At 38.4% G+C, this 22,107-nt stretch overlaps 1 protein-coding gene across 1 annotated transcript in view; it reads right to left on the bottom strand.

The window, feature by feature from the left end:
- The window catches only part of TASOR2 (transcription activation suppressor family member 2), a 67,130-nt gene extending 47,457 nt beyond the window's left edge, over positions 1-19,673 (bottom strand). Inside the window, exons 1-3 of the mRNA XM_060159610.1 lie at positions 19,173-19,673; positions 9,576-9,752; positions 2,011-2,144 (exon numbers count right to left, since the gene is read on the bottom strand). Of these exons, the coding sequence (XP_060015593.1) occupies positions 2,011-2,144; positions 9,576-9,598 (157 nt within the window). The 5' untranslated portion in view covers positions 9,599-9,752; positions 19,173-19,673. The remainder of the gene's footprint in view (positions 1-2,010; positions 2,145-9,575; positions 9,753-19,172) is intronic.
- Positions 19,674-22,107: the final 2,434 nt, after the last annotated feature.

Raw genomic sequence — 22,107 nt, 5'->3', positions numbered from 1 at the left:
AGCAATGCACATGCTCTAGTTAAACATTCAAGATGATCAGAATATTAAGAGAAAGAAGAGGGGGCTATTCCACAAAGAAATCTAAAGCAACATCTAAGAAGGTAACTTGAAAAGTACCTGTCTGTAAAGCATAAAGAGTATCCCTTACGGTTTAAGTGACCAACAGAGAGCACACGGAAAAAACTGAAGTTCAATCAAAATGGCTCTGAAAACTGACTTAATATTCTTTCCTGTAGCACCTGGCTTTGGGCACGTTTCTCTGCCATTTGTGGATTGGATCTTAAAAGTTAGGTCAAGCTTGGGTTTCCCTGGTGGCACAGTGGTTGAGAGTCCGCCTGCCGATGCAGGGGACACGGGTTCGTGCCCCGGTCCGGGAAGATCCCACATGCCGCGGAGCGGCTGGGCCCGTGAGCCATGGCCGCTGAGCCTGCGCGTGTGGAGCCTGTGCTCCGCAACGGGAGAGGCCACAACAGCGAGAGGCCTGCGTACCGCAAAAAAAAAAAAAAAAGTTAGGTCAAGCTTGACACAACAAGTTGGATTCTGCTCAAAGCGCCCTGCATGAATCTCCCCCATCTCAAAATCCATGACAGGGATACTGAGTGTCTGATTTCGGGACACTTTTTTCTCTCTTTATAACTTCTAACAAGAGAGATAAAAAAATTATAAACCAGTTTCTGATGCTATACCACAGGTATCTATTTTCCATTCTATAAGCATCTGGTCTGAAAGCAAATAATGAGATGAACAAACGTCAACAACTTAGGGGTCACAGTAATCTAACAGAATCTAGCCACTTCTACATCTCCCCCAGACTTACATGACCACAACTCCTGTTTGTGAATTAAGCAATAGCACTTATCAAAGACAGAAACACTAAGAACCCAACAATATGTGCCATTAAAGGCCCTTATTAGTAGAATGCAACCTACACCTTTTAATACTCTCCATGCCTATATACTTTATCTCCTCTAAGTAGGTCATTTGACAGTTGCTGAAGGAACAGCCCATTCTTTAATCACCTAATCCTAAAATGTACTACCCTTACCTTTAAGATATCAAAGGACTGCCAGTTTAAGATATATACAACTTTTTTAAAACACAATTTGGCAGAAAGTAACAAAAACTTAAATGGGCATGGCATACCAAATAACCATTCCATTTCTGGGAATCTATTCCTCAGAAATATTAGCATAAGTGCAGGGGTTGTACGTACAAGGGTGTTCCATGCACCAACACCTATAACAGCAAAAACACTGGAGACAACCTAAATTGCCATCAATAGGGAAACACCTTGCAATTACTAAATAAAAACAAAGTAAATCTGTATATACTGACGTACAAAGATATCTATTGTATACTACTGAGTGAATAATATGTATTATATGTCATTTATTATATGTCATGTATTATAATAATATATGTATAATTATATACATATATTATTATAATAATATATATTATATATATAATATATATATTATATATAATATATTATATATATATAATAATATATATAATATATGTCATGTATTATATGTCAAAAAATTATGTGTTTGGAAGTATACAGAAAAAGATGTAGAAAGATGGGAAATCCAACCGTTAACAGTATATACACCAATGGTGATTGGAGAGTGGACAAAAAGGAGAACTTATACTTTTACCTTATATATATCACTACAATTTAGATTTTTCTTACATAAGCATGTATTACTTCTACTATTTGAAATATCTCAATTTAAAATCAAGTCAAATAAATCATAATTTCAAAGAAATACAAATACAGGAGTGTGACAATTTCTCTTGAACACACACACCTTTTCTGATGCAATTTGCAAACTTAATCACCTATCAATTTTGGACTAATAATTATAAGAAATCTGTAGCTACTGGAAGTTATAATTTTTTAAAAAGTCCTTTCATTTTACACAATCTAAATTGAAATCTAAAAAACTGTACTGTGCAACTTTGGATTCATTAGTAATAGCTTATAGCATTTAGTTTAATACCCACTCTTCTCTGATATGAACCTTGTCTTGGTCTTCTCTAACAGGGAATGTAGCTGGGAGGGTGGTCTTAATTCATTTTCACCAAGTATACCCCCAGAATTCTTGACATAGTCCTGTTCTCTGCTAATGTCATAAATGCTAAAATGAAAAAAGAAAAAATTAAATCATAAAGTGAATAGTTCTATTTCAGGCATATCTACTATATAAATAAATGTTTACTGAGCATCTAGTTTGCATTAGGTACAATTTTGTAATGTTTCCCTTCTTTGTCAAGTCTCCAGAGCTAAAGGCTAAATTTGCTGTATAAGAAGTAGTAACACACATAAATTGAAGTGGTTTTCCCCCAATTATTTAATTTCTAAAGAAAATTTTCTTCACAGAGATAAACAGGAATCAATTTTGCCTCATTGAAAAAAAACTTTCAAAATGCACAGATTATAGAACCACACCCACGTTCTACTGGTTGGAAATAATAAAATCAAATAGAACACAAATAAAACCTCTCCCCACCCCTAAATAAGTAATATTTGATTCACCCTTCATTAAACAAAACTATTAGTGATGACTATTCTGTATCTAGTACTATGTTATACCCTGGATTTTATCAAGACAAACGAGAAAAAGTCTCTATAATGAAAGTGTCCGGGTGGCCTGGAGATCTTAGAATGTGCTCACAAAATACTCCTAGAGTGAGTGTGTGACCTTTGGAAAGCAAGGGCTGTATCTCCTGGTGACAGTGGTCTCAAAGAGGAAAGCAGAGCTGGAAGTAAAGACCCTCCCAAACCAGATTACACTTGCAACTTAGAAAAGGAGTAGCAACAAAGGCACCATATTTTTAAAAACAATCCTCAGCTTCAGGAGCAGAGGAGGGAACCCTTAAGCCTGAAAACTGCTCTGTTGCATCCCTACACTGGGCTCAAACACATCTTCAGAGCTAGAATAAGATGAAGGCAGGGAGAGTGCATCTTTTCCTTTGTCCTTGGTGAGAAAGCTTTCCCAGAATTCTCTCTGCAGGCACCCCATTCTCACCTCATTGGCCAGAACTGAGTCACACGTTTATTCCTAAAACAATCACTAACCAAAGAGAGTGGAATTACCATAATGAGCTTAGAGTAACTAATAGTCACACAGCCCCCCACTCTCACCCGCCCAAACTGGTCCTGAAGCATGGGATCACCCCAAAAGCTAGACAAAATTGTGGTTTGGGGGAAGGGAAGAAAAAGGGAGGTGATTACTGGGAAGGCAGTCAACAACATTATCACACTAAGGTCTCAACAAGTTAGTGGTAGGTCTGCACTAGAATCCTGGTCTCCTGAATCCCAATTTAATTCTCCTCTCTTGACATAATGAATGATATAATCAATATTGCTACTTTTTCTAAAGAATCTTAAATATATTCACACAGTTCTACCTCAAATCCTTTTTGAAAAAAGGTGTACTATTATAAACCTATACATGCTATTTTTTGTAAAGTATACTGAATTTCTCAAATAATGAACTGCTTGCAGTTCCTCATGTGTATCGTGTTTCCACCTCTGCATTTGCTATTTCTATTGCCCTGAAAATGTTTACACTAGTGCCCTTTTTTGGCTTATCATTTGAATACTTACTTAGATTTCAGGTATCAGTACCTCTCTGAAACCTTTCATGACATATCCCATCTCAATGACACTGGCTGTTGGTATCACTGGGTACCCACTGTATCATGTTCCAGATTCTCCCACATATTTATAGTACTGATTTCGTTATAGATTTTTCTCCCTACCACTGGATTAGATGAAAAACTTTCTTGACTGGACCTTTATTTTCTAAATACTTTCTCACTCTTTTTGTCTAATTGTTGTGGCTATTCTATTTTTTAGGAGAGTTCTTCAGCTTTATTATCTAATCCTTTCCTGCTTCCTGAATAATTTCTCTCCCTTTTTAAAAAATAGAATCTCTTCTTTTACGTAAGTTGTATTTTCTCTTTTCTTTTTAAAGATACCACAGTTTACAGATACTTCTATTTCTATTCCACCCATATTCCTGCCCTGAGAAGTACTTGGTACCTCTAAATCCTGAGCCTTTTCCAGATTCTGTGGAGGGAATTGGCTTGCTCTTGTTGGCTTACCTCTCTTCAGCCTTCAGCATTCTCTAATCCACTAAATCATTTAGTAATTGACCACCTTCTTTTGTAGTTTCCCAAATACTGATTTCATTTATCTTCTCCTTTCTCACTCTCTTGATCTTTGTGGATTTATATCTTCACTCTTTTACTATAATCTTAGTGGAATTTCCAGAGGAGTGTACAACTGGAGGTGTCACAGACATAACTGAAGTGTCTACTTAATGTAAGTCTTAATTTCTTCAATCAAAAAATGTGCAATATACCACCTACCATGGTAGCTACTATCACCATTATTTTTATTTTAACTTTTATAATTATGAAGACCTCATTTTATTTACTTATGTATTTATCACAGAAGTAATTACATATCAAATCTTCAACAAATATTAATTTTAAAAGAATTAATTTTTAGTGTGTATTAACGCAATAACCATTTACTCAAATACATGAAAAGAACAGTCAAAGTAGATCTTCAATGATTTCTTTCAGAGTATTTATCATGGTTTATAATTACATAATCATAATTATTTCACTAATGTCTATTTACCTAATAAACCAAGCCTTATGAGGACAGGAATCATGTCTTGTTTTGTCTACTTGTGATTACCCAGCATCAGCCCAATGCCTGGCACGCAGTGAATGTTCAGTAAATATGTATTTGATAATTAAATGAAAGAATAATACTTATGCAATTTAATCTGTTCCAAAACTCAGAAAAAGAGCTTCCCAATTTTTTTTATAAAGCAGTCAAATGCTAACACCAAAATCTGACAAAGAAAATACTAAGAAAGGAAACTATAGATCTATCTCATGAATATTGATACTAAAATCCTAAAATATATGTATTGGCAAAGAGAATCCATCAGGACACTAATATAATAACAGAAGTCAATTAAGGTACATTTTAGGAATGTATGAATTGGTTCAATAAATAGGAAATCCATAAATTTAACTAACCACATTAACAGGTCAAAGTTATCATGAGGGGCTGCTGGAACATGGGATGAGGTAGGAGAGCCACATGTCAGACTGTCCAAAGGAAGTTACTATATACTTCTTTCCAAACAGATGACTTAGATAAGTTTTTGTTGCTGCACAGTATTTTTTCATTTATGTAGTATTATTTTGGCCATACTTAATCTACAAAACAAATTGATGCTCCCAAATAAAAGAAAGCTGTTCATTTAATGTAACACAGAAAAAATCCTACCATAAGTTGTTTAGGGGAAAGAAAAGCTGATAACAAAGGAGAAGTATGTATATATATATACACAAAGTCTTAAGAACATATACTATGATTTAAACAATGGTCATCATCTGTATAATGCTTATCAATATCTGATGTTTTTCTTGTTTATTTGATTATGCTCCCACCACTAGATTATTAGCTTCATGAATACAGGAATTTATCCTTTTCCATGCTGTACCCCAGTGCCCAGAACAGTGCCTGGTACACAGTAAGGTTTCAATACACATTCATGTATTGAATGAATCAATCCATATTCCAAATCACTTCACTTCTCTACTTAAACCCTTAGCGGCTTCTCGTTGCCCCCCAGAATACAACACACACTCCCTGCCATGGCCCTGTGAAATCTGACCCCTGCTTGCTTCCTCCACCTCACCTGATCCTCCCTCCTCTGGCTTACTACTACGGTCCAGCTACCCTGGTCTTTCCATTCAAGCTCTTTGCTCTTTTCAGGCCTTTGCACTTGCTGTTATTTCTGACTGAAACGCTCGCTCTCCTGTTTTGCCCTTGGCTTATCTCCCTCTCTTCTTTTAGTGAAATCTCAAGTTATTCCCTCAGATAAACCTCCTCTGATCACCCCACCTAAAGTAGGTATTTTCTTTAAATCACTCATTACAACATACAGCTATTTTGTCTATTTACTTTTGGGTGTGTGTGTGTCCATCTTTCCCAGCAGAATGTAAGGTCCACAGAGGCAAATACTCTTTGTCTTGCTCACAAAGCCCTTCAGTACCCAGCAGAGCTCCTAGTACCACAGTACTCAACGCTCTACCAAGTTATCTTTGGGTAGGTCAAGTACAGGTAATTCCTGTTTCATTCTTTTTACAGCTTTATGTATTATCTGAAATTTTACGTAAGCATAAATATAATCTGGGGAAGTAAAGCTATTTTCATTTTGGAAAAAAAGATCTTCCATGGCCCTACGTAGTGGCAAGTTAGTTTTTAAAATGAACACAAAGTAAATGAATGGAAATAACATTTCCCATAAGCCAAAACAGTAAGAGACCCATAAGATAAAGCTTCTCTATTAAAAAATACTACAGAATGAGAAATGTATGATTTTTATAACAATTTTTAAGTTTTTAAAAATTTTTAAACTTTAAATTTTTAAAATTTCTTAAATTAAAAAAAGTCTACCACGTACAAAAGTTTAAATGTTTTCTAATGTCAAGATAATCACCCACAGAAAGAATAAAAACCAAGATACCCTTGCTATTATTTGAAGTGCAAAAGTCCATTTGGAATCACTGCTTTACAATTCAAAAGACTTCCTAAAATACTATACACACACAGAAGTCTACACACACAGAAGAGTTGTAAAGAGTGATGCCATCTCTCTGGCAGTTCGGCAAGGGTTTCTCCACTCCACCCTCGCAGAATCCCATGAGTCAGGAGGCAAAGGCGCTCCGTAAACCCTTAAGTACATAAAACCGTTTGTTCACCACCTACCTCGGCGGCCCCACCAAAGCTTCACTCCCTAAAGCCCCCTGAAGGTGGGACACCCAGTCCGTCCCTTCTCCCAGTCTCCTCGTCACCCAGTTCTCTGGCAGGCAGCTCAGCGGCCAGGTGGGAGGCCCCAGACGCCAGGTGTCTCCAGGAGCCCCTGGCTGGGTGGGGGTTAGAGCCGGTCCCTCCTCCTCACCTCATGGTGTGTGGCGGAGGGGGCTGTCCCTCTGCCCAGCTGGCCCCTCCGGCCCCCTCCCGCCAGCGAAAGCCAGTGTGGCGGGGGCGGCGCGGGTTGTGCCTTTAAAAGTCAACGAGGGCGGGTGGTGAACCGCGAGCCGCGCACACGCGCACAGCCAGGTAGCCTGGCTGTGTGCCGGGTCGGGGAGCCGCAGTCTGGTCCGAGGGCTGGACAAGCAGAGTGTCCTCAGTTCCCTGTTTCTGACGTCTCCCAGTACTCCTAGGTGGACAGTTTTATTGTTATTTTACAACGATCGCTCCAAGCTTCAATTCCCTCGAAGGTCTTGCCTGCAGGTTATTCAGTAACCATTCTGGATTGCAAATCCTAGACCTAAACCGAAATCCACGTCTTTTCACCACAGTGACCCCAAGTTATTCTAACTCACCGCTGCTATAAAGCTTTCCCATTATTGTCTAGTAAATTCGCTGATTATAGTTTCATGGGGCTTTGCTGTGTAATTTACAAAAATAAAAGGTCTACTGAATATGGTTTTGGATACTCCATATATGCCCAGGAGATGCTGATACCAGCACCCAGGGTTGGGATGGGGTGCTTGTCCCTCCCACTAAGCCACACAGCCTTAACAAAACTCATGAAAAATAAAGTTGGAGTGTGTGTGTGCGTGTGTGCGTGTGTGCGTGTGTGTGTGTGTGTGTGTGTGTGTGTGTGTGTGTGGTGTTTGGCCTGATCTAAGGACGTCTTTCCTTTTGGCTTATTTTAACCAAGTAATCTAAGACATCCATATGCATTTCCTGGACCGTATCTGCACTTGCCAGCGGAAAACTAATCAGGAGCTCCTAGAGAATCATTGCCGCTATGGTATTGTACAAATAGAAAACATACAGGAAAACCTTAACTCACAAAGGAAATTACTTAAATTCATAAAGAATCACGTAGATTAATTACTATTTAAAATAACAAAATCACTTTGCATATTTAACATATGCAATGGGAGAGCAACTGCCTTCTTTTTAAAAACTTTAAAAAATTATTTCCATTGCTGGGGGAAAATTGGCTGCGGGTGGTAGTGGTGTGATGAATTGGGAGATTGGGATTGACATGTATACACTAATATGTATAAAATGGATAACTAATAAGAACCTGCTGTATAAAAATATAAAGAAAATTCAAAAGTAAAAAAAAAATTATTTCCATTGCTAAAAATCCCTTTGTACTATGATTTTTTCATTTAACTGTGGCTTACTTTTAGACTTAATATTCAATTTTTGAAGATTGTTTTAACATTTTCAAAATCCATTTCTACTATAAAAAAGATTTCTATATATCAGACAGATGCTTATAATCTTATATCATATTTTGTTTTCTTTCTTGCTATGCTGTGTAAAAAGTCAACAGATTCTTTGGAGAACATACTTTCCATATTCAAGATTATGCACTTTTTATTAGAATCACTTCGAAGTTTATATGGTGCCATTTTCAGACATCTGTATAAAGGAACCGGCCTTTGTTCTGGCTCATCAAACCACGTTTACTAATTTGTGCTTCAGCATCAAACTATCAGCCTGCAATGAAATGGCTGCATTAAACACATTACTGTATTTATACACTACAAAGACACTGTTAAGTAGTTTTGTCCTTCTTACAAGAAAATCCTAAGACTAAATTTCTCTCAGGGTCAATTACATTTTAAGACCTGCTTTAGATTATTTTGATTATCACATATAACAAAAGGGAAAGTGACATCTAATCCATACCATAACAATGATTTTTTTTTTAATCACCACCACCCCTAGATATATCCCATCACAAATGCCCTGGGCAGAGAATAGGCCTATTTACTAAAGGTGGCTCATAGAGAAGTGGAGGATAACCACAGGGTGAAGCAGGTGCTTCAACTGGTCAAAACAGGCCTCAGGAGTTGGGGTCTTGAATATTTAATGAGGGAGCAGGTGTACCCAAAGGTTCTAAACAGGGTCTATTTCACCGTACCAAGGAGGGCAGAGTCTTTAACATAGAATATTACCAAGGGATTTAGTTATCCAATTAAGTGTTACTAAATTCTTAAGAAAAAACAGAAAGTATGCCCCAGACACTTCTTAGAAAATTCATAAATAAAAAGAGGCCAAATTTAAAAACAAAAGGCCAATTGAGTTAAACAATAAAAACCAAAAGCTAGTTCCTTTTTAAAAAAAAAAGATTTTTTTTAATGTGGACCATTTCTTTAAAAAAAACTTTACTGAATTTGTTACAATATTGCTTCTGTTTTATGGTTTTTGTCCCCCCACCCCCGCCAGCCATGAGGCATGTGGGATCTTAGCTCCCCCACCAGGGATTGAACCCACACCCCCTGCATTGGAAGGTGAAGCCCTAACCACTGGACCACCAGGGAAGTCCCCAAACTGGTTCTTTTGGAATAAGTAACCTTTAGCAAATATAATCAATAAAGAGAAAAAATTAAATATCAACAAAAGAAGGCTAACCACAAATACAGGGAAAAATTTCGAAAATAATAAATTATCACACACTATACCAATAAATTTGAAAATTATAAAAATATAATTTACTAACATTGGTCTAAGTGGAAGAAACATCTGAATAAACCAATTATGATGAAAAAACTGAAAGAGTAGTCGCAGTCCTACTCCTCTCAAAAGACCAGTTCCAGAGTTTTATTGTCAAGGTTCACTTTTCACTTATCAGATTATCAAAAATCCATGAGTTTGGCAATGCAGTCTGTTGGGGAAACTGTGGGAAACAAAGGAAAAGAAAAGCAAAAGACCAGGAGAAAATATTTACTATGAAGGTTATAAAAGATTTATTTATACATTAAGACAAACAGATCAATAGAACATAAAAATGGAAATTCACAGTTTAGGAGTTATGAATAAGTCAATAAACACATTTCAAAACACCTCCAATTTACAGACTTAAAAAAGCCAAATAAACCCAAGCAAGATAAATATAGATACAGTGAAACAGCAGAAAGCTAAAAACAAAGGGAAAAATATTAAAGCAGCCAGAGACAAGGAACTGAAAGACTGACAGGTGACTTTTCAATAGCAATAATGGAAACCAAAAGACAGAGGAATGAGATCTTCAAATTGCTACAAGAAAATAACTGCCAACCTAAACTGCTATATTTAGCAAAAACATCTTCCTTAAGTGATGATGAAACAAAGACATTTTCAGGTAAACACAAACTAAGAAAGTTCATCTATTCTAAAGGATAGACTTTAAGCAGAAGGAAAATGGCCCTAGGTGGATGGTCTAAAAGATAAAACAATCAATGAATAATAGAGAAAGTAGCAAAAATGTGGGAAATATAAAAAAGGACTGACTGCAAGACACAATAACAATTCTAAACAGGTCTCCTTCTGTCTTATAAGAATATTAAAAAAAATTAAACTACATAATAATAACATGTTAAGTCATGAGGGGCTGAATAAAATTAAACTACTAAGGTTCTTCTATTATCTAAGAGGAAGGTAAAGATATTGGTTATTTTATTTTTATTATTAAAAAAAATTTTTTTTTTGCGGTACACGGGCCTCTCACCACCGCGGCCTCTACTATTGCCCTCTACGCGCAGGCCCAGCGGCCATGGCTCACGGGCCCAGCCGCTCTGCGGCACGTGGGATCCTCCCGGACCGGCGCACGAACCCGCGTCCCCTGCATCAGCAGGCGGACCCCCAACCCCTGCGCCACCAGGGAAGCCCTACTGGTTATTTTTAGATTTTGAAAAGTCAAGGATGCATGATATTTCTAGGATAACTATAAAAAGAGAAAAAAGTATAAAACTTCTGAAATAATATATGGGGAAAATGAAATGATATAAGATATTAAATAGCTATTTTAAAAAAAATAACAAAAAAGGAGAAAAAAGAAATATAAAACAGCCAGGACAAATAGAAAGCAAAAATAAGAGCAACTGCAGCAAATGTAAATAGGCTATATATCCCAGCTAAAAATGTTTGAAAATTGCATTAAAATTCCAACTGATGCTCTTTAAAATGAGCATATCTAAAGCATACACATGCATACAAATCTATAGCTATCTCAAAAATAGTTTAATAAATGAAAAAACAAAAAATAAACACAAAAAGAAATATATGATAAGACTTCCCTGGTAGCTCAGTGCTTAAGAATCTACCTGCCAATGCAGGGGATACAGGTTCAAGCCTTGGTCTGGGAAGATCCCACATGCTGTGGAGCAACTAAGCCCATGTGCCACAACTACTGAGTCTGCAAGCCAAACTACTGAGCCCACATGCCACAACTACTGAAGCCTGAGAGCCTAGAGCCTGTGCTCCGCAACAAGAGAAGCCACCGCAATGAGAAGCCTGCACACCACAACGAAGAGTAGTCCCATCTCACCGCAACTAGAAACAGCCCGCACACAGCAACAAAGACCCAACGCAGCTGAGTATAAAATATAAACAAATAAATTAATAAAAAAAGAATTAAAAAATAAAAACAAATACATGATAGAGATAATCACAAAGCTAAAAAAGGATTCACTGAAAAGACTAATAAGATAGATGATACACTACAGGCAAGATGAATTAATAGAAAAGGAGGAGGGGAGTTGGGAACAGAAGTATGCAGTATCAGAAATGAAAAAAGGAGACATAATTACACATTCTTCACACATTAAAAATAGGAAGAGGGCACTTTTAACAACCCTGTACCAATAAATATTACAAATTTAGACAAAATGGACAGAGTCCTAGAAAAAATCTAATTTACCAAAACTGACATAATTTTCTTTAAGAATCTAAGCAATCCTGCTACTATTAAAAAAATTAAATCACTAGTCAAGAATCTGCCACCACCAAAACTTCAAACCCAAGTGGATTCAATGGTAATTTCTACCACAACTGGTTATCCATATGTGAATAAAGTTAAAATTACAGCTATACTCCAAACTACCCACAAATAACAATTCTAAATACACAGACATGAAATAAAAATGTTTAAAATTAAGAATTACTAGCACCACAAAGAGAAAAAGAATTTGCAACCTACTTAACTATCAAAAGATTAGTACCTAGAGTATGTAAAGAAGTCCCAAAGTTCAACAACCCAATAAAAAACAGAAAAATGGACAAAGGATATGAACAGTTAGTACAAAAAAAGAGGGGGGAAAGACCTTTAAGCATATATAAAGATGCTCAAACGGTCCAAGAAAATGTAAATTCAAATAAACTGATACCACTTTTCACTGATCACACTATCAAAACCTATAAATTTATAAGCATATTCTGTGAGGCGAGGTTTTAGGAAAAATAGTCACTTAGGTATACTGCAGGTAAGAGTGCAAAATCCAAGGAAAAGCAATTTGGCAATATTTACCAAAATTTCAAAAGCATTTACATATTGACCCAACAATCAGTTTTGGAAATTAACTGTATAGAAATCTCACATACAAACTGACAACTCTACAAAGTTACTCCATGCACCACTGTTCCGTTTTTTTTTAATAGCAAAAGATTAGAAAAATATCAAATACTCTATCTACTACAGATTAGGTAAAACTGGTACAGCCACAAAGTAGAAAACTGCTTTTCCTACTCTATAGAATGAGTACGCTTCGTCTATACTTATTTGTGAAGACTTCTAGAATATACTGAAAAGTGGAGGAAAATAAGGAGCATAATAGCAGAAATTAGAGTAAGAAGGAGGAATATAAAAAAATACACTGGGGGAATGAGCTGGACAGGTACAGGGAAGAAAGACTAAAACATGCCTTTACATGTTTTTAAATTGTTTAAATAAATGATCCTAGTAACTTTTTTAGCAACAGGAAGAGTTCATCAACTAGTATATATAACATATTTCATTTTAATTCGTAGATATTAGTAAGAAAAAACAAGCAGCCTGTAGAAAACAGACCCTGAGTTTCTTTTAAGTAATCAGAGAAATGCAGTTTAAAACCACAGTAATATATCATTTCACTTCTACCAGACCAGCAAAGATTTTAAAAGTTGGACAATGCCATACGTAGAGAGAATGGAGAGCAAAGGGAGGTTTCATTCACAACTGGTGGAGTATAAATCAGAATCACCATCTGGGAAAAGTTAGATATTATCTAATGAAATTGAACATGCAAATATCCTCCCAATGGATCTAGCATTTCCACTACAAATATGCCCGATCAACAGTACTGTGTATATGCACTTGGAGATGACTGAGAACATTTATGGCTCCGCTAATTATAACAGCCCAAATGTTGGAAATAACCAATATGTTCATAAAGAATAAAATGGATAAACGTATAATATATTCTTAGAGTAGATTATTATACTTCAACAAAAACGAATGAATCACAGGAGTGGTTCCCAAAGTGGTGATGATAATGTAAGTGAGTTTTTGGTATTATATATTGAAATGTGCCATCATTTGGGAAATCTACATAATTCAGTGAACTAGTATCTTCCTCATGACCAATGCATGGGTGAAAGATCCCTTTAAAGTGCAAGCTACCAGACAAACATGTCACAAAGAAAGAAAACTACAGGCCAATATCACTGATGAACACAGATGCAAAAATCCTCAACAAAATACTAGCAAACAGAATCCAACAGCACATTAAAAGGATCATACACCATGATCAACTGGGGTTTATCCCAGGAATGCAAGGATTCTTCAATATACAAAAAGCAATCAATGTGATACACCATATTAACAAATTGAAGGAGAAAAAGCATATGACCATCTCAATAGATGCAGAAAAAGCTTCTGAAAAAATTCAACACACATTTATGATAAAAACCCTCCAGAAAGCAGGCACAGAGAGAACTTACCTCAACATAATAACGGCCATATATGACAAACCCACAGACAGCATCGTTCTCAATGGTGAAAAACTGAAACCATTTCCTCTAAGATCAGTAACAAAACAAGGTTGCCCACTCTCACCACTATTATTCAACACAGTTTTGGAAGTTTTAGCCACAGCAATCAGAGAAGAAGAAATAAAAGGAATCCAAACCAGAAAAGTAGAAGCAAAGCTGTCACTGTCTGCTGATGACATAATACTACAGAGAATCCTAAATACTTTACCAGAAAACTACTAGAGCTAATCAGTGAATTTGGTAATGTAGCAGGATACAAAATTTATGCACAGAAATCTCTTGCATTCCTATAAACTAATGATAAAAAATCTGAAAGAGAAATTAAGGAAACACTCACATTTACCACTGCCACAAAAAGAATAAAATACCTAGGAATAAACCTACCTAAGGACACAAAAGACCTGTATGCAGAAAACTATAAGACACTGATGAAAGAAATTAAAGATGATACCAACAGATGGAGAGATATACCATGTTCTTGGATTGGGAGAATCAACATTGTGAAAGTGACTCTACTACCCAAAGCAATCTACAGATTCAATGCAATCCTTATCAAACTACCAATGGCATTCTTCACAGAACTAGAACAAAAAATTTCACAATTTGTATGGAAACACAAAAGACCCCGAAGAGCCAAAGCAATCTTGAGAAAGAAAAACGGAGCTCAAGGAATCAGGCTCCGTGACTTCAGACTATACTACAAAGCTACAGTAATCAAGACAGTATGGTACTGGCACAAAAACAGAAATATAGATCAATGGAACAGGACAGAAAACCCAGAGATAAACCCACACACATATGGTCACCTTATTTTTGATAAAGGAGGCAAGAATATACAATGGAGAAAAGACAGCCTCTTCAATAAGTGGTGCTGGGAAAAACTGGACAGCTACATGTAAAAGAAGGAAATTAGAACACTCCCTAACACCATAAACAAAAATAAACTCAAAATGGATTAAAGACCTAAATGTAAGGTCATACACTATAAAACTCTTAGAGGAAAACATAGGCAGAACACTCTATGACATACATCACAGCAAGATCCTTTTTGACCCACCTCCTAGAGTAATGGAAATAAAAACAAAAATAAACAAATGGGACCTGATGGAACTTAAAAGCTTTTACACAGCAAATGAAAACACAAACAAGATGAAAAGACAACCCTCAGAATGGGAGAAAATATTTGCAAATGAAGCAACTGACAAAGGATTAATCTCCAAAATTTACAAGCAGCTCAGTATCAAAAAAACAAACAACCCAATCCAAAAGTGGACAGAAGACCTAAATAGACATTTCTCCAAAGAAGATATACAGATTGCCAACAAACACATGTAAGGATGCTCAACATCATTAATCATTAGAGAAATACAAATCAAAACTACAGTAAGGTATCACCTCACACCAGTCAGAATGGCCATCATCAAAGAATCTACAAACAATAAATGCTGGAGAGGGTGTGGAGAAAAGGGAAGCCTCTTGCACTGTTGGTGGGAATGTAAATTGATACAGCCACTATGGAGAACAGTATGGAGGTTCCTTAAAAAGCTAAAAATAAAACTACCATACGACCCAGCAATCCCACTACTGGGCATATACCTGAGAAAACCATAATTCAAAAAGAGTCATGTACCACAATGTTCACTGCAGCTCTGTTTACAATAGCCAGGACATGGAAGCAACCTAAGTGTCCACTGACAGATGAATGGATAAAGAAGTGGCACATATATACAATGGAATATTACTCAGCCATAGAAGGAAACAAAACTGAGTTATTTGTAGTGAGGTGGATGGACCTAGAGTCTGTCATACAGAGTGAAGTAAGTCAGAAAGAGAAAAACAAATACTGTACAATAACACATATATATGGAGTTTTTTTTAAAAAAAGTTCTGAAGAACCTAGGGGCAAGACAGGAATAAAGATGCAGACGTAGAGAATGGACTTGAGGACACGGGGAGGGGGAAGGGTAAGCTGGGATGAAGTGAGAGAGTGGCATGGACTTATATATACTACCAAATGTAACATAGATAGCTAGTGGGAAGCAGCTGCATAGCACAGGGAGATCAGCTCGGTGCTTTGTGACCACCTAGAGGGGTGAGATAGGGAGTGTGGGACGGAGATGCAAGAGGGAGGAGATATGGGGATATATGTATATGTATAGCTGGTTCACTCTGTTATAAAGAAGAAACTAACACACCATTATAAAGCAATTATACTCCAATAAAGATGTTAAAAAAATGCAAGCTAGACCAATAGGTTTTAATATCGCATAGTTTGAGAAGTTCATTGATTCCAAACTCTATATTTCAGCTAACCGTTAAGAAACTATTAGGTTTTGATGAGTATTAAAGAAAAAGATAACTATTTAAAAGAATATTAAAATATTCCTCCCTCTTCTAAACATACAGCTTAGTGAGGCCGGATTTTTTCATATACTTCAACTAAAACAGTATATTGCAACTAACTGAATGCAGAAGCAAACATGAGACTCCAGTCATTAAATATATTTGCGAAAACGTAAAACAAAAACACTCTTGCCACTAACTTATTTTGGGTGTTGGAACATAGTTATTTTTCATTAAAAATGTTGTTTAAGATGTAGTAGGTTTACTATTAGTAGTAGTAGTATTTTTTAGAGGTATACAAATCTATAAGCAATACACCATATGCTTAATGGTATATGTAAATATACCAACATCTACGTTTAAAATTGGTTGGTTTTAATATCTAATATGATATAATCCACATAAGCAAAGGATCTTTGTGGTCCTCAATACTTCCTAGAACTGTGAAGGAGTCCTCAAGTTTCTGAATTGAGCTATAGGTACATGCTTCAACAGGGATGGATCTCAGAAACATAACGTTTAACGAAAGTAATTCACAGAGTACACAATATGATTCTACTTAAAGTTCAAAAACAGGTGAAAGTAAACAATATGTTGGTTAAGGATACATATATGGTTGATAAAACTGTAAAGAAAAGCAAAGGGATAATTAACACAAAATTCAGGATGACCATGGTGATGGGGGCAGAGAATCCTTTGTTTCTGGAGAAAGGCACACACCAAAGGCTTCTAAGGTACTTGTGATGGTCTATTAAGCAGAGTACACAGATACAGTTTTTTGTTTTTGTTTTTTAAAACAGTATATACAAATGGTATATTTCACAACAAAAATTTTAACAGAAGAAACAAGGAGACATACCTATCCTCTTAGAAAGAAAAACTCAAAAGAATGTCTCTTTTCAAATTAATCTATAAATTCAATGCAATCACAAACAATATCTATCCCAACAAGATTTTCTATAGAACTTGAAAAGATGATTTTAAATTTCATCTGGAAGAAAAATGCAAAAGAAGAGCCCAAAATTTTTTTCAAAAGAAAGTACCAAACTATGTTATAAAGCTACAATAATTAAAACAGTGTGGTAGTAGATAAATGAGTCAAAGAAAAGAAGAAAATTCAGAACTCAATTAAAAAAAAAAATCAGCAAAGTATATGACCTGGCCAAAAATGCTTAATTTTCCTACTACCCAAGGAAGATAAACATTTAAATGAGATGTTATTTCAACTATTAGAAAATTGGTAAAATATTACCATCCGGTGCTGGCTAGTGGGGAGATAAAACACATCTTTTGAGAAAGTGAATATAAAAAGGTACAATCATTTGAGGGTAATTTAATACCATTATTATCCATCATTCTCAGAAGCAATCAAGTCTACGATTCATAGAAATACTATGATGAGCACATGAAACACTGCTTATAATGGCAAAAAAATCACTGCAGCATTTTAGTTATAAGGGAAAACTTGAAAATAATTTAAACGTCCATCAGTAGAGGAATGAAAGACTCATTTGACAAATAGATGCCATATCTATTTAATTACACTAAGTAGATATATCACACTGCATTTATTTAACAAACACTACGTCTCAGTTAAGTTTTTAGACACTTTGCAGATTTTAATTCATTTAAGCAACTATGTCTGGATTACAGGAGATGCTCCTGATACAGCTCTTTTTTAAAAAGAACTGGTTACACTTGGACAAATGTCCTGAAAACACAAAATTTCAAACACTGTTCTTTGTCTTCCTTAAAATAGTTGTGAACACTGTGTCACTTTTAATTTTTCTCCACTATGAGTTATTTACTGTTGTACTGAGTATACTGTATAGAGCTATCCGGTTCTAGAAGGCAGTTTTTCAAGAGAAAAGTATTTTTACACTATTAAGGAATAGCAGCTTTGTTATAAACCTCCTGAGTAGGCTTACTACCAATCTCATAGCCTATAATATTAAATATATCCAAACCCCTTTCCCCTTCTAATGCTTTTTCAGGGGAACACCGTGGGACCTTGGATCACCAACGTTACTGCAATAACACCGTATGCTTGCACAGCACTTAACGTCTGGAATGTATTTTCAAAAACCTTACTGTTCTAATTTTACCTTACAGGGAGAATAAAGGGTAAAAGAGGTGTATTTAAATATATGGATTTCAAATAGACAAGTGGTGATTAAGAGAAACTTGAGGCTTTTCAAAGGATCTTCCCCCCAATTTTGAGGTTAATGTGCCACGTTCTCCCACAAATGCTGCTTGGTGCCACCTTCAGACAAACTGCTGGGTTGAATGGACCAACCTACGATGACGCGCTACTTCGGTTTTCAGCTAAATGACCCTCCCTGGGGAAAGACCTCTTCTATGCCTACTTTAAAAAAGAAAAGGTCACACACGGCCAATGAAGTCTATGCAGAAGGAAAGCGGAGGTGCGGACTTCACCAAGAATCCTTAGAAAAGTACTTCACTGCCAGTCCCAACCCAAGGAGCAAAGAAAGCTTCAGCTGGCTACTTCTTACAACGTCCACGAGGATGCAGCGGTCCTCTCACAGGCAACTCAAAGGAAGTGCTGAACCACCCTACACTTTCCACCTCCGAAAGGGGAAACAGGAATTCTGACGCCTTACACACCTGGAAGACGCTGACTGACTACAAACAGGTGAAAATCGGTGTGTTAGCAGCTGAAAGCGGCCACAGGTGGAGTCAGAGCCGAAGCAGCAAAGCAAAAGCGATTCTGAAAACCTCCGACCCCCGCCCCTCCCACCCAGAGCAGCGCTACCAGGCAAGAACGCGTGAGTCAACTCAGCATCCATGAGAAGCATGCAAAGTCGACTGGAACTCAATTTTTCATTAAAAAATAAAATGACAACAACGAACCCCGCACAGCCCGAGCGGCCACGCCGGGCACTCGGCCCCGGAGGACGGGCTCCTCTCGCCTGCACTCTGGGTGGGCGTTCACGAGAGGCAGTCTCACCTGTCCTGTGCGCCGCCGCCGCCCCCGCGGACCGAAGATCAGCGTTCAGTTTCCTCCCCATGCTAAAATGCTGTCCGCGCCTCCACACGCGCTTCCTCCCCTCAGGCCCTCGAGGCCAAGCGTGACAGATCCCGTCGGACCCTGCCAACCAGCCGCGCCCGGGCCAACTCCCCGGGCCGGGGAGCCTTCGGGCCGCCCCTTGCAGGGACTCCCCTCCTCCCGGTTCCACAGGGCCCGCGTTCGCACAGGCTCGTCAGCAGCGCGCGGGACCCTCCACGTCGCAAACAGTCCTTCCTCTCCGCCCTTGTGCCAAGAACGCCGCCCGGGCGTCGCGGGGCGGCTCCGAGGCGCCGGCGGGAGTGACGCGGGACCGGAGTCCAGGCTCGGAGCCTGCAGACCTCGCCGCGCTCGTCAGCCAAACGCTGCTCCTGCCCCAGAGGGTCATAGGAAGGCACGAACGCTGAAACTCCCCACCACCTGAGGTAACAAGTCGACTTTCTCAGTGACTGACGCTGGAACCCGGAAGTAAAACCCCACGCCCACAGGAAGCGGAGATGGGGGGAGAGAAAGTGAAAACTGAACTGTCGCGTCCCTAGGAGGCAGGAGCCAATCGCTGGGGAGAAGCCGACGCGCAGGCGCGAGCTGCGGCCGTCGTCCACGCGGCGCTCACCTCTCTCCTCTACGCAGGCGCGAGCCCGCGGCGCGGCCCGGGATTGGACAGAGGATTCTGGCGGGCGCGGTTGCCCGGCGGGCGGAGCGGGGCGTCTCGCGGGGCTGACGCGTTACCGGAAGCGGAAGGCGCGCAAGGGGAACCGCGGAGGCGCGGCCATGACGGCCTTGAATGTGTTTGCGGGTGTCTTTCGCCTCACCGTTGGGAGTATATACCTCCTTGAGTCTCCTGCTACAGCTGCTGCAGCGTTGCTTGTCTTGTCTTGCCCAAAAGCGACGTTTACGAAATCACGCCTTTGTAGTAATTTAATAAACGTTGATCCATGTAACATTTGTTTATGTGGTGGGTTCCCTAGGAAAACACCACTAGAAGTTTCTATTCCATGCAGAGTTAAGGGAATAGCATTACTATAGCAATGCTGTTACCACAAATAGCATTACTTATACCAATCAGAGATACTAGGTGATGCACTTAACCGTGAGCCAGACACTGGGCCACACTATGGGAACAGAATAATTTACTCATTCAGTAGCATCTTTTATTGTTTACTGTGGCCAGGTGCTGAATTAGGCACTAAGATTACAGTCATGAATAAGCCAGATAAGGACCTGCACAGAGTGGAGCTTATTCTAGAGGTGGATGACAAACAGTAACAAGTAACACCACCACCACCACCAGAACAGAACTTAATAATACTGCAGTGAAAACAAGCCAGAAATGCTGAGGATGGGGTTGGAGGCTGGAGGCCGGAGCAGAAGAGGCAGAGCTACAACGTCTCACTGAATAAGGGACATTTGAGGTCAAACCTCAGTGATAAAAACAGACCAAATTAGTTCTTGGAAGATGAGGAGGAAGAACTTTCCAAGCAGAAGACAAAGTAAGTACAAAAGTCCTAGACATGAAATTGTGTTCAAGAACTGAGGAAGGTTGGCTGTAGAAGCAGAGACTGAGGTACAGCCGATGTTTTCAAAGTACATAAAACCAGTATGTACAACTCCCTGGTTTATCACAAAGCAAATATTCATGAAACCACCACCCTGGTCAAGAAATAGAACATTGCCAAAAACCCAGAAGTTCCTTCTTGCGCCACCTATGGATCAATACCCACTCCCCTTACCTACCATCAAACCTAACAACGAATCTAACTTCCATGGTAATCTCTTCCTTTCCTTTCTTAGTAGGTTTGCTGCCTAAATATGCATCCCTAAACTTTATCATTTAGTTTTGCTTGTGGTTTGAACTTTATATAAACTGAATGGGTTTGTGCCTGGTTTCTTTGGAGTAACACTGTGAGACTCATGTTTTTGTGTACACAATTCTTTCATTTTCATTGCTATATATATAGGGGTGGGTGTAGTACATTTTCTTTATCTATTTTACTGTTGATAGACATTTGCATTATTTCCAGTTCTTGGCTATGATGAATAATACTGCGGAGCACAGGCTCCGGACGTGCAGGCTCAGCGGCCATGGCTTATGGGCCTAGCCGCTCCGCAGCATGTGGGATCTTCCCGGACCAGGGCACGAACCCATGTCCCCTGCATCGGCAGGTGGACTCTCAACCACTGCGCCACCAGGGAAGCCCTGAACTTTCTTATTCACATCTCTGTACACTTGGGCATCATTTATGTTGGGTGTATTACATGCTGGACGTGCTGGACATGATGATTTGGACTTTTTGCTTCAGCAAATATTTATTCCCTTCCCTCTTTTACTGTTGGTCAGGTTTGCTTTTCTACCCCATTGATATTGTCCTTGGTCATATGAATGCTTTTGGCTGATAGAATATTAGCAGACATGATATATGCAGGAGTCTTGTGTGCTTGCATAGTTTGATTTGGCTCCTGAGTGCAGGTGATGCACACGAGGAGACCATAGTCTCATGTAGCTGTTGCCCCTTCAGTCTGAGCCCTCAGAATAAGCACATATGGAGCAGATGTGAATCCAACCTGCAGGCCAAACCAATCTTAGATTAGCATAAACTTAGACATCCCAAAGACTGGTGAGTATGAGAATTAATGCTGTTGTCCTAAGTCACTGAGCCTGGGGTGGTCTATTATACAGCATTATTGTGGCAATAAAGAAGGCATATGTTCAGCTTTAATAGATAAAGTCAAACTTCTTGCAAATTGGTTTTACAAAGTTATATTTCCACAAGAAATCTATGAGAATTCTAGTTTCTCTACATCTTGGTCAATATTTTTTAACTTTAGTTACTCTGAAGGGTGTCATATGGTTTGAATTTGCATTGCCTCCAACTTTGTT

This window comes from Lagenorhynchus albirostris, chromosome 1 (assembly GCF_949774975.1).
Source record: "Lagenorhynchus albirostris chromosome 1, mLagAlb1.1, whole genome shotgun sequence".
NCBI lineage: Eukaryota > Metazoa > Chordata > Mammalia > Artiodactyla > Delphinidae > Lagenorhynchus > Lagenorhynchus albirostris.
The sequence above is the reverse complement of the archived record's forward strand: the minus strand, read 5'-3'. Positions and strand labels throughout refer to the sequence as shown.